This window comes from Bombina bombina, chromosome 3 (genome assembly GCF_027579735.1).
Source record: "Bombina bombina isolate aBomBom1 chromosome 3, aBomBom1.pri, whole genome shotgun sequence".
Taxonomy (NCBI): domain Eukaryota; kingdom Metazoa; phylum Chordata; class Amphibia; order Anura; family Bombinatoridae; genus Bombina; species Bombina bombina.
This window is the reverse complement of record NC_069501.1, coordinates 752,482,214-752,496,023: the sequence shown is the minus strand read 5'-3', so window position 1 is coordinate 752,496,023 and position 13,810 is coordinate 752,482,214. Positions and strand designations below refer to the sequence as shown.

The window sequence follows — 13,810 nt, the reverse complement described above, 5'->3', positions numbered from 1 at the left end:
CATTGATGAAGAAACAGTTTTGAATCTAAATATATCTTTTATACTTGTAATCAAAGTAAACACATTTTAGCTATTAAAAAAAAGCTGTCACCAGATCTGAAAATGTGTTCATAAATGTGTATGGTGTATCATCATTATATTACAATGTATCTTATAATGCTGGGTTGTTATTTTTTTCCCTAGATGTTGACAAATCTTTAGGAATACTTTCTCATGGCTCATGAAGAAATAAAAAATGACTAACCTCAAGTGTTTCACACTTTCCAGTCAATCTGCTGCAAAGTCTCTCATAATTGGTGACTAGAACAGCAAGTTCTTTCTTTAAGGCTTCATGGGCTGTAGGGGGAGCTCTTGCTATAAAGTTGTTCACAGAGTCTGTCAGTAGATTAACTTTATCTTTCTTCTGTGCCGCTTCTTCTCTTGCCCTCTGAAAACACAAGAAGTTATTTTTAGCATTTTAAAAAGAAAACATTATTTGCCTAAACCCGTCCTAGACAAAGAAATGAAACAAACAGAAATGAATGGAACCAGACATATATTATTTTAACAAAGTAAGCAGTTCCTTACAATGAACAGGTAATTAGGGGAAGTGCCTGTAAAATACCAAAGACACATAGCTTGGGGTTGGGTAGTATCACAATTTTGGAACCTGAGGTTTTCTTTTTCTGAATTGTAGATTCCTATTATTGATTGTTGGTATACATTCATTATAATGTTTGCATTCAGTAATTTTATATATACATTCCAGGCATGTAAAACATTACTATAGCGACTGAAAACGAATGCAAAAATGTTCCTGGTCCCTCTTGACAACCAGACACTATGAGAGATTGAGACCCTTACACAGACTGCTCTTCCATATGTATGCATAGTATAACAGCAATAAAAGGGACATGAAACTCAGCATTTTTCTTTCACGATTCAGAGAATACAATTTTAAACAACATTCCAATTAACTTATAATCTTTAATTTGCTTCATTCTTTAGATATCCTGTGTTGAAGAAATAACAATGCACATGGATGAGCCTATCACACGAATCATCTATGTGCAGCCACCAATCAGCAGCTACTGAGCCTATTTAGATATGCTTTTAAATTAGGCTATCAAGAGAATGAAACAAATTAGATAGCAAAAGTAAATTAGAAAGTTGTTTAAAATTGCATACTCTTTCTAAATCATGAAAGACAAAAATTGGGTTCTATGTCCCTCTGTGCCAAATTGCAAAAGTTCTGCCTACAAAATAAAAGTTTTAAAAATCATTAAGGGCAGTTATTGTGTTATCCAATTTGCATTGTTTTGCAATCCAAGGACATTCACAATGCTTGTTTTGCATCTTTTGGCCACTTATTGACAGTTATAGAGTTGCTTTTGCTTCCAATGCACACAAATATTTGTGATAAACCCGATATCACTGTACTCAACTATTAGCATGCCACTCGTAATCTGGCCCTCAATGTTTTGCTAACATAATGACCATGGCTAGCTGTGTCTACTCCAGCAACAAGTCAGGATTGGCTTTTCTAAAAAAAGGCAGGTGGTGGGTAGAGAATGGCTATTTAAAAAATAAATAAATAAGCAAGCAAACAAGGTGTTAATAAAAAAAAAATCAAATTTACCAAGTGTTATTTTATTTCATAACTGTAGTAATGTCTTGTAATCAAAATGTGTTTACTGTATGTTTAAGCTTAATAAAGCCATTGAAAAAAAAACATGTAATCACTGTTTTTTTGATTAAGTAGAATGGTGCTGAATTTGAAAATCAAGCAAACCTTCACATTCATTGGAAAGACCCCAACTTTTAAAAGTTTTATGTAAAGACTCACAAAGCAGGGGAACTCCAGAATAGGAAAGCAGTCGATAGACTAGTGGTAGGAAATGAAGATGGGTGGTGAAGTAAAGTCATTAGATGACTAAGGGGGTATGAAGGTGTAGAGTGCTTTGTAGGCTAGAAAAGGGATTTAAAAAGTTATATTCAAAGTTAAGAATAACAACGATAGTGATGATACAGATAATGAACTTTGGTATACACATTTTGAATGAATTGTCTTTATGCAATGTTTAGCTATTTTAGAGATTAGTGGGTGCAGTTTTGGTGTACATTGATAGGTTATAATCCCTAAGTTGGGAGTTTTATTAAAAAAATGCTTGATGATCAATAATAAATAATATTGTTTAAAGAGATCAACATATATCTGATCATTTCATGGTGGTATGATTCCAATGGTATAATATAAATGTAAGATATAGAGACAAATCATTGAATAAATGTCATTGAGTACTTTTGGCTGCATTCAAATTGTTGTGAGTTCACATGCATAGGGGATGGCAAAGGTTTTCATAGGTTTTTAATGCGGTTTTTGAGTTAAAACACATTCCACATCATATCTCAGGTGTGAACCAAAGGCTTGGGCTAACACCTGCTATGAAAACCAAGACCCCATATTGGATTCATTAGATTCTTTCATAACAGCTATGTCGCAACTATATGATGATCGGAATAAACAAATAACTGCAGAAACAATTATTAGATCCCTTAGACAAAATAGAAGACCTGTAGAGGATTATATTATAGAATTCAAAACTTGGGCAAAGGACTCAGAATGGAACAAAGTTTCACTTAGAAATCAGTGCAGACTTGGACTGTCAGACATGATCAAAGATGAGTTAGCTAGAACTGAACTACCTAAATCTCTTGAATCACTTATGGCCCTAACTGTCTCAATTGCAGCTAGTGTGACAACGGCCAAAGCAATAAGGCCTGATAAAACGGCCAGAGCAATACGGCTGAGAAACACGTTGCTAAGCATATTAAAAAAAAACCTTTTTTACCAACTCAGATGTCCTGCTTTTAGAATTAAGCATCTTTGTTCATTCAAACTGCTAACATCAAATACCAGACGTTACTTCAGCATTTTACTAGTCACACCAGCTGCAGTAATCAGTACTGTGTTGTAATTGTTTGTGCTCTACTCCCGAAACCGGTTACAAGACAGACTGGTGTCCTAAGGATTTTATCTTCTGCGGATCCTGTATCAGCCTTTTAGCCACACATAGGATACTGACTGCTGTATTAAAGGTCAGCCTGTCTGACTGCACTTTTTTCTCTAAAAGTGCCATCACACTTGTGAGTACCTTTTCACCAGATCACCTATTGCATTGCTTTTACATTGCTTGAAAATACTACACTATGAGGCGCTTTCTTCCAGAACTAAAATTACCCCATCAGGGAAAAGGAATTATTAGCTATACGTGCATCTTTAGAACACTGGAGACATTTATTAGAAGGCACTAAAATTCCTATTCTAATATATTCAGATCATAGGAATTTGCAGTATCTAAAATCCAACAAAACTCTCTCAGCTAGACAACTTAGATGGAGCTTATATTTTTCCCATTTTTAATTACTACATTACATACAGACCAGGTAATAGAAACGTGAAAGCTGATGCACTTTCTAGAAAAGATAACAGACCTGAAATGGATATGGAACCAAGACCTTTTATTCCATTTGAGAATTTCATTGGATTCACTAATGAACTTAAACAATTAGTTAAAAGTAGTTTAGACAAATATATGGATATTGCACTAGATCAGTTCACGAGTGATTCTCTAGGGTTTTATTTTAATGAGAATTCCTTGTATGTACCTCCTGATCTCCGTGATACTGTACTTCATTCAATACATGACTCCACCTTAGCATGACATCTTGGAATATAAAAAACCCTACATTTGGCTCAACGCTCTTTTTGGTGGCTAACATTAACTAAAGACGTCACCAAATATGTACAAACATGTAAAATATGTACTATATCCAAAACAGAAAGAAATAGACCTTATGGTCTACTCATGTTCCTACCTATCCCAGACAAACCCTAGAAAGATATTTCTATGGACTTCATAGTGGAATTACCCAAATCTGATAATAACAATACAATTTTTGTTGTGGTTGATATTTTAACTAAATTAGCTCATTTTATACCATGTAAATCTTTACCTACCGCTTTGCAGACTGCTCGTATCTTTCTAAATAACATGGGTTACCATCATCCATTACATCTGATAGAGGTTCTCAGTTTACCTTGAAGTTCTGGAAGGAATTATGTCATTCCTTACAAATCACCCAAAGATTGAGTACGGCATACCATCCGCAAACCAATGGCCAAACAGAACAAAGAAATCAGTGGCTTGAACAATATATTCAATGTTATTGTAATCAACAACAGGGCAACTGGACTAATTTGTTATCCACTGCTGAGTTCGCTTATAATAATTAAAATAATTCTTCAACTAAGCAAACTCCATTTTTTGCTATTTATGGATACCACCTGACTTACCATCTTCTACCCCAAAGACTCAGTAGTTGTCCATTGGTTAATGAGACAGTTAATTCCATATCCTTCAATTTCAAAGTTTTATAGGATAATATCAAACATGCTCCAGATAGGCAGTGTTTTTATTACAACTCTAAGAGAAGACCTTTCCCTGCTTATGCAGTTGGTGATAAGATCTGGCTTTCTTTGAAACATCTTAAGGTTGTGGCCCCCAGTAGGAAGTTCACTAGCCTTTTTATTGGGCCTTTCTCTGTGACAAAGGTGATCAACCCTAATGCTATTACCCTTCAACTCCCTCCTTCTTATAGGATCCATCCAACATTTTACACTTCTCTCCTGAAACCTTATCAACCAATGCATGACAACCCAGAACCAGATGCTGCTGCTGATGCCGTCATTATTCCAGATGAGGAATATGAGATTGACAAGATTCTGGACTCTAGAAGGTACCGTAACTAGCTACAGTATCTTATCCGTTGGTCTGGTTATGGTTCGGACTCCTTGGAACCGGCAGCTAATTTACATGCTCATCGCCTATTGGCTCGTTTCCATTTGAAATACCCAAGTAAGCCTTGCTAGTGACCCACTGAGTGGTTCTTTTTGAGAGGGTGTCATGTTATACTGTCCCTTTAAATCTTCCTGGCTCTCTGATTACCATCTCATGAAAAGCTGTGACTTCCTTTCATCTATGGTTGGTAATTTTGTTGCTTAGCCATTTGCAGCTTGTAGCCAAGATCTCTAGTATATTGTGCTTTAGCTCTCAAGTAACTTGTTGTTAAACTTTAGCACCTGCCTTTGATTTTGCTTTCTACCTCCAAAACTCTTCCTGTGTACCGGATCGACTCCTGAGCTTAATCTCAAGTGTTAAGACCTCCTCCAGTCTCACGTTGCTCATTCCTGTCAGCTGACTTCCATCTCTGCTGAGAGAGAGATAGAGAGAGACACTTCCATCGGCTAATTTATAGTATTGTTCTGAACTTCGGTCTCCCCTCTGCACCATCTGGCCTTCACTCTCTCCTGCCTTCTAAGACATTGATCATTAACCTTGTTGTTCATAGTAGCAGCTATCTTAATCTTTTTTTTTTTTTAAATAATTTTTATTGAGGTAAACGCATAGACATTGCTACAGTAACAAGGTAGAGTAAACTTCAAGTATAACTTGCACATTTTCAGGAATTATACATTTTCATTATATGCCAGAAATAAGAACAGAACATTAACATCCCAGTATAAATTCCCTGGGCAGCTCAGGCACAGTATACAGTAATCGGTGCAGGATCAAACAAACCCAATATTTGGGGAATGCTTATAATACACAAAATTGAAGTAGAACCCTCTAGAAACAGTGCAGGGCTAGAGCCCTTAAAATTTAAGTAGCAATGCCTGTCATACACAAAAGAAAACATAAAAGATAATACCTCATTTTTTTCTTGTTACAATAGCTATAAAATGACGTGCATCCTCCAGATACTTCGAAGCCACTTATGGACTTCCATTCGCTTTAATAAAACTCGGTAGGAGGAAGATTGCACAAACCACTATTTGACCTCTAATAACATAAAGTCACACACACACACATATATATATATATATATATATATATATATATATATATATATATATATATATATATATATATATATATATATATATATATATATATATATATATACACTCCACAGCTAGGTGGCACTGGAAAGAGTAAAAAAATGTGAGCTTCTGGGAGAAGCACCTTCAACGGGCTGGAAAAGCTCTATAAGAACTATTGTGCTCACCCACTGCGGAGCGATTACAGGTCATTGATAAAAAGTTATATAATAGGGCCATTTTATATATATATATATATATATATATATATATATATATATTTATTAAGGATAGGCAGAAACTTCCTAACTCTGCCTGAGATTGTGGAAGGTGATTTAGCGTGTGGCCTACCACCATCTATGTAGGTATATTCCCTGTACGTAATGTGAGAAATATATAACTTTATGCCTACAATCAAACATAAGGAGTATAAATAGATAGCCAGGTACAAAATGCCTGACATTCAGAGTTAAATACATACACAAGTGAAACATGTGGAGGAGAATACATTCACACCCCCTATAGGTACCATTGACCTTACTATTACAATAAATATACAGAATATCACAAAGAAAAAAATGTGAAATAAATGTGATAACAAAAATCATAAAAGGAAAACCAAATAAAGTTCTGAATCAAGGATGTGTCTGTGTCCTCTGGATGAGTTTTTCAGCTTGTTAGCATTCCTCAGTGAGATCCCATAAAAAAGGAAACAGAAAATTGCAACATACAGGGAGTGCAGAATTATTAGGCAAGTTGTATATTTGAGGATTAATTTTATTATTGAACAACAACCATGTTCTCAATGAACCCAAAAAACTCATTAATATCAAAGCTGAATAGTTTTGGAAGTAGTTTTTAGTTTGTTTTTAGTTATAGCTATTTTAGGGGGATATCTGTGTGTGCAGGTGACTATTACTGTGCATAATTATTAGGCAACTTAACAAAAAACAAATATATACCCATTTCAATTATTTATTTTTACCAGTGAAACCAATATAGCATCTCAACATTCACAAATATACATTTCTGACATTCAAAAACAAAACAAAAACAAACCAGTGACCAATATAGCCACCTTTCTTTGCAAGGACACTCAAAAGCCTGCCATCCATGGATTCTGTCAGTGTTTTTATCTGTTCACCATCAACATTGCGTGCAGCAGCAACCACAGCCTCCCAGACACTGTTCAGAGAGGTGTACTGTTTTCCCTCCTTGTAAATCTCACATTTGATGATGGACCACAGGTTCTCAATGGGGTTCAGATCAGGTGGACAAGGAGGCCATGTCATTAGATTTTCTTCTTTTATACCCTTTCTTGCCAGCCACGCTGTGGAGTACTTGGACGCGTGTGATGGAGCATTGTCCTGCATGAAAATCATGTTTTTCTTGAAGGATGCAGACTTCTTCCTGTACCACTGCTTGAAGAAGGTGTCTTCCAGAAACTGGCAGTAGGACTGGGAGTTGAGCTTGACTCCATCCTCAACCTGAAAAGGCCCCACAAGCTCATCTTTGATGATACCAGCCCAAACCAGTACTCCACCTCCACCTTGTTGGCGTCTGAGTCGGACTGGAGCTCTCTGCCCTTTACCAATCCAGCCACGGGTCCATCCATCTGGCCCATATAGACTCACTCTCATTTCATCAGTCCATAAAACCTTAGAAAAATCAGTCTTGAGATATTTCTTGGCCCAGTCTTGACGTTTCAGCTTGTGTGTCTTGTTCAGTGGTGGTCGTCTTTCTTACCTTGGCCATGTCTCTGAGTATTGCACACCTTGTGCTTTTGGGCACTCCAGTGATGTTGCAGCTCTGAAATATGGCCAAACTGGTGGCAAGTGGCATCTTGGCAGCTGCACGCTTGACTTTTCTCAGTTCATGGGCAGTTATTTTGCGCCTTGGTTTTTCCACACGCTTCTTGCGACCCTGTTGACTATTTTGAATGAAACGCTTGATTGTTCGATGATCACGCTTCAGAAGCTTTGCCATTTTAAGAGTGCTGCATCCCTCTACAAGATATCTCACTATTTTTGACTTTTCTGAGCCTGTCAAGTCCTTCTTTTGACCCATTTTGCCAAAGGAAAGGAAGTTGCCTAATAATTATGCACACCTGATATAGGGTGTTGATGTCATTAGACCACACCCCTTCTCATTACAGAGATGCACATCACCTAATATGCTTAATTGGTAGTAGGCTTTCAAGCCTATAGAGCTTGGAGTAAGACAACATGCATAAAGAGGATGATGTGGTCAAAGTACTCATTTGCCTAATAATTCTGCACTCCCTGTAGTGTGAATCTGTAATGGCACTTTGAGGAAGTAGTTGTTTTTTAACAAATGACTACTCACATTTGTTGGAGCTTTCGACTAAGCTCAAGGATATGCGCACTCCCACTTTATACTGATGGGAAAACAGTACACTAGGCAAAACTAGGATACAAATTTATTTTAAAATATATAAAAGCGTCACATAAGCCTTGATAACACCACAATGTAAGGGTACAAAAGCAGATATGCTGTAACAAATGCTTCAAATCGCCAAACTTGCAAAGAGGTAAATGGATCAGCAGGAGTGTGACAGCCGAAACCAAAACCTCTTTAGTAGCAAGACAATAGCGCTAAGCCCCCAGGTGTCCTGGCTAGTGTAGTGACGCGATAAAACTCAATATAGAACAGTTCAGTTCCTTTATGACTTTTGTTATCACATTTATTTCACCATTGACCTTACTGTTAGTAGTACATTAAGGCATATTAGGACTCAAGCATTGCTCATGATTAATATCTAGTATGACCTTGTACTTCTTGAGACCCCTACACCTTAGCCAAAGCAAGTATAGGAAGCATAGCCTAAATATTAGTAAGCAGTCAGACCAAAAAAAACTAGTAGGGTCTATTGATACTAGCTGCTTCTCTCTAGCTCAAGCTCCAGGCCCAGGGCGATAAAAGTAAAATATTATTTACTTTAGAATAGTTGGTTTTGCAATTCTCCTTGTTAATCCAGAGGGCAGGCAGTACGTTACTGGCTACTCATACATAGCACTACAATGGGGAACACACTAAATAAAAAATTATAGAAAAACTCATATAAGTTATTAAAGTGTGGTGTGTGATATGTATGTGTGCAACATTATTCTAATTGTTGTAGAAAGTATGACACTTCAATGCGGCAATCATTCACCTAAACAAGCAGGCTAAATATTCATTACATAACTTATAATATGAACTGGACTAACATAAACCATTGCATGCAATAAAATAAAGAAAAATTACATTCTACCTGCAGCTCTGTGTCTACTGTAATGTCTAGAGCACTATTTTGTAGGTACATATTACTTATGGGGCAGGCCAACCAGCAGTGCTAGCAAGTGGCTAACTATAGATGAAAGTCTCAAACTATGAGCTCCCAAATTCCCACTATGGGTGAGGACAATGGCCCACAGTGTAAAGATAAAAAATTGACAGCAAACGTCCCACTGCCCCGGCCATAGACAGCAGGACATAGCTATCAGGTGGGTCTGGAAGGTTCAAGGACAACATGTACACACTTGCATAAGGCTATTGTATATTTATGTACCTGGCATGAAGCCGACCCCTCTGGAAATAAGTACAACATAAAAAAAAAAAAACAGAAAACACAGTGTCTAAGCTATGCAATTCAGCATCAGACTGGTAGTTATTCACTGATAAGCATATGAATATCCTACATGTGGGTAAATACAGCAGCATCTCAACCAGATGAAAGTATAGAGAGACTCTTCACCTCAGCTAGGCAGACCCACAGGCATCTTTCCACTCATCCTATTCTGGGATGCTGATGTGGGAATACACCACAAGGCTGTGCAGGTGTGGCCAGCAAACCAGATCTTGTGAGCGGGTCAGTTCACAATGTGTATAGAGTGCTAGTAGAGGGCATAACAGATGTTAATCTTATAACATGGCAATATGAAAAGGCTATCCACATCCCCTCAGATAATAGACAGAGTCAGCCCACTCCTTTTTTGCTGCGCCCCTCAAAGTCCCAGAGCACCTGGCCAGCCATCACTTGATACCAGATAGCCACAAACCTGCATGCACAAAGATCATTCACCCAGTTTAATGTAGCCACACAGAGCAAGGCATCTGCATTGTCTTTAGAGCAGGCACCGGCCCTTCTGCGAAGTAGACTCTGTCTAGTAGAATGCTGTCTGTCGCTCCTGGTATAATTATCAAGAGCCTGTAAGTCACAGCACTGCAGGTCACTAGTACCTCCCGACTTCTCCACCTGCACCACCCTGGCTCCAGGTCGCTCCGTCTGACACAACAGAACCTCTTCCGCAATTTTTACCTTCTGTAGGTCAGGTGCGTTGGTGATCTCAGCCGTGCAGAGTAATGGGGCATCTCCATTTACAACCATACTATGGCAGAGTGCTGTGAGGTTGTCAATCCTTTAAAGGATTTTATACGGTCTGTGCGGCTTCAGAGGTGCAGCATGTGAGTCAGCTGTTAGGAGTTACCTTTGATCTGTACTCTCTACAAAATGTCGGCAATTCAGCCGTATCTATACTATATCTGCCCCATCATTTAGGGCCGCAGGCTTCCGAAAGCTTGCATGAATAAAAATTGTGTAGCACCGGTGGTGGCATAAGCCTCAGCACTCTTTAAGCTAGCATGTTGCACAGGCACATATTTCTTTTCTGAGGCATCACAGCCTTTCAGTTACTTGAATGCTTGATGATTGCTCTCATAGGTGCTGCATCATAGTGGAGTTAAGTATTTTTGGGCCAGCTGGTAAGAAGAGCCTCAGTATGTTGCGACCATCTTGGTCAGCGGCTTGCTCCACCCCCTTATCTTAATCTTTTAATACTTTTGTTCGCTAACAAGCAGCTCCGCTCACTATCTTAGGCAGTCTCCTGCCTGGGGTCATAGTTTTTGGGCTGCTTGCCAGCATATATAAGCGCTGTATATACTTGTGTTGGTTCCTGACTTCCTTGTCACTAATATCATTAACACCATTAATGTTTTACTAACTATCAGAACCTAAATATTACAGGGTTATTTTTGGTAACTATATACTGCAACATCTGTTTATTGAAATACAGGTTTTCCAGATTATTGGGATTACTTATAAGTATATAAATAACTATTTCTATGTTGTCAATAGCAAACTATGCAGTTGTGATCCTTAAATATATATTTTGTCACTCCTCTCAGGGAACTTACTCTTGATTCTTACACATGCTCCCATGTATTACTCAAATACAGGGTGACAAAAAGCATGCCTGGAGCCAGTCTTTACCTATGAAATGCATTGTAGTGCACAGTCAGATGTGAAGACGAATGAGATAAGTGAATTTAGATTTGCCTACCTAATGTTTTTCATTTTGTGCAGTGCATTTCAAGGGTATTTATGTTAGATCAACAATTATCATGCAAAAACTATGAAAACATGTTTAAATAGTGCCGTTAACATCTCTTAGATAAAATCTTAACCACACCACCTATATTAGCCCCTTCCCCTTTGTGGACTGTACAAGGACGCCTTACCCATGGGTCCCTTCTGCCCAAAACACACATTTTTATTGCAAGAAAGCCAGAAAAGACAAAAAACATGCATACAGTGACCTTGACACCCAACAGAAGACCAGTAGGATCACCCACTCTAAACACTCATACACTATATCATACATCCCTGTCCCTTACCCATACCCCACAAGCAATCCAGTATAGACAAACAGCACACTACCTAGTGCAGGTGGTAGAGGGCCACTGCAAATGCCTCTCAATATATCCACAACAACAAACATCCACAGCACCAAATAAAGAGGAATATTCTTGTCTTTATGTCATTTATTTAGCTTACAAAAAGCATATAGACACACAGCACCAAACAAAAGCAATGTTTTGGGGGTATTCACCCTTAATCATGCTAATCATACCCCACAAGCAAGAGATTTAAGAAAGTTGATGATTTAGGGATACTAAATGGTCATAATCTCAAAACATACCAAATGGTCATGATCTCAAATAGGAAAGTGACATTTTCAGAAATAATTTGCTAAAGAGCTTCTTTACAAAAAAGGTGGCTGATTCATGACATTAATTCCCACAATGACTAATACATTAAGGAAATCCAAGAATGCTTGAAATATACTGTACATAAGGCTACCCTGAAAATAAACAAATATTTTATATAAATATGCAGACTAGATGGACCTTCTGCCATGAAAATATATGGTTCTGTGTTTACAAAGGTATGTCCATTTATAAGAGAGTATCTGCCTACTGAGATTATAATGAATAATTATTTAAATTTAATTTTAATCATTTTACAGCCAACCATAGTACCTAAACAAATGTAAGATGTTCTCCCTTAATCCAGAAACATTGGGTGTTTCCATAATCTTGGTTGAAGCCTTTGTTCTTTATTTTCACTCAACCCCATAAAAAGTGGTTCTTGATGCCCACCTTTATTCATCCAGTTCAACTTCTTTTAGTTGTGGTCCTTTACATTACTCCTTGTGTGTGTGTGTGTGTGGGGGGGGTGAAAAAGCATAGGAAAACTAATGTTCATCTACAGATTTTTTTATAATTAAACATAATGTAGAGCTGAATTTGGTTGGGGATGAATGATCCCAATGGCAGAATGATATTTTGGAAAATAAATCCATACTAGGGTGGAATGGTGTAAAGAATGGAGGATCCCAGGTATCTTGTAGTAGTATAGAATTCTATCAGAATTCTATCGGAATTCTATCGGAATCTAAGGGACGCCATCTTGAATGACGTCATTTAAAGGAACCTTCATTCCGAAGAAGAAGTCGTAAGAAGTGGATGCTCCGCGTCGGATGTCTTGAAGATGGAGCCGCTCCACGCCAGATGGATGAAGATGGAAGATGCCATCTGGGGGAAGATTTCTGCAGGCTTGGATGAAGACTTCGGCCGCTTGGATGAAGAGTTCTGCTGACTTCGATGAGGACTTCTGCCGCTTCATTGAGGATGGATGTCGGCTCTTCAGAAACTGTAAGTGGATCTTTGGGGGTTAGTGTTAGGATTTTTTAAGGGTTTATTGGGTGGGTTTTATTTTTAGGTTAGGGTATGGGAAGTAATAGAGCTAAATGCCCTTTTAAGGGCAATGCCCATCCAAATGCCCTTTTCAGGGCAATGGGGAGCTTAGGTTTTTTTAGTTAGGTTTTTATTTGGGGGGTTGGTTGTGTGGGTGGTGGGTTTTACTGTTGGGGGTATTTGTATTTTTTATTTACAGGTAAAAGAGACAATTTCTTTGGGGCAATGCCCCACAAAAGGCCCTTTTAAGGGCCATTGGTAGTTTATTGTAGGTTAGGGTTTTTTTTATTTTGGGGAAGCTTTTTTATTTTCATAGGGCTCTTAGATTGTGTGTAATTAGTTTAATTATTTTATTTTTTATTTTGTGTAACTTAGTTGTTATTTTTTGTAACTTTGTAATTTTTTTATTGTAGATTTAAATTATTTGAGTAGGGTTAGGTGTTTAAATATGTAATATAGTTAACTTAATTTGTAGTTTAATGTAGTTTTAGTATAACAGTTAGGGTAGATTAATTATTAGTTTAATATAGTTTAATGTAATTTAGTATAATAGTTAGGGTAGATTAATTAATAGTTTAATATAGTTTAATGTAATATAGGTTAATTTAGTTTATGGTGATGTGGGGGGCTGGCGGTTTAGGGGTTAATAGATTTAGTAATTGGTAGTGATGTGGGAGGCAAGAGGTTTAGGAGTTAATACCTTTAGTTAGTTGCGGCAGGGGTCCGGGAGTGCGGGATAGGGGTTAATAACTTTATTTAGTTGCGGCTGGGTCTGAGAGCGCCGGGACAGGGGTTAAACAGTTTAGTATAGTGGCAGTGATTAAGTAACAGTATACAAATAAATCTGTGAAA

The 13,810-nt window shown here is 37.6% G+C and overlaps 1 protein-coding gene across 1 annotated transcript in view; it reads right to left on the bottom strand.

Moving 5' to 3' along the window:
• Positions 1-13,810, bottom strand: part of DMD (dystrophin) — a 4,487,195-nt gene that overhangs the window by 2,572,068 nt on the left and 1,901,317 nt on the right. The window contains exon 27 of the mRNA XM_053707599.1: positions 245-427. Coding sequence (XP_053563574.1) covers positions 245-427 — 183 coding nt within the window. The remainder of the gene's footprint in view (positions 1-244; positions 428-13,810) is intronic.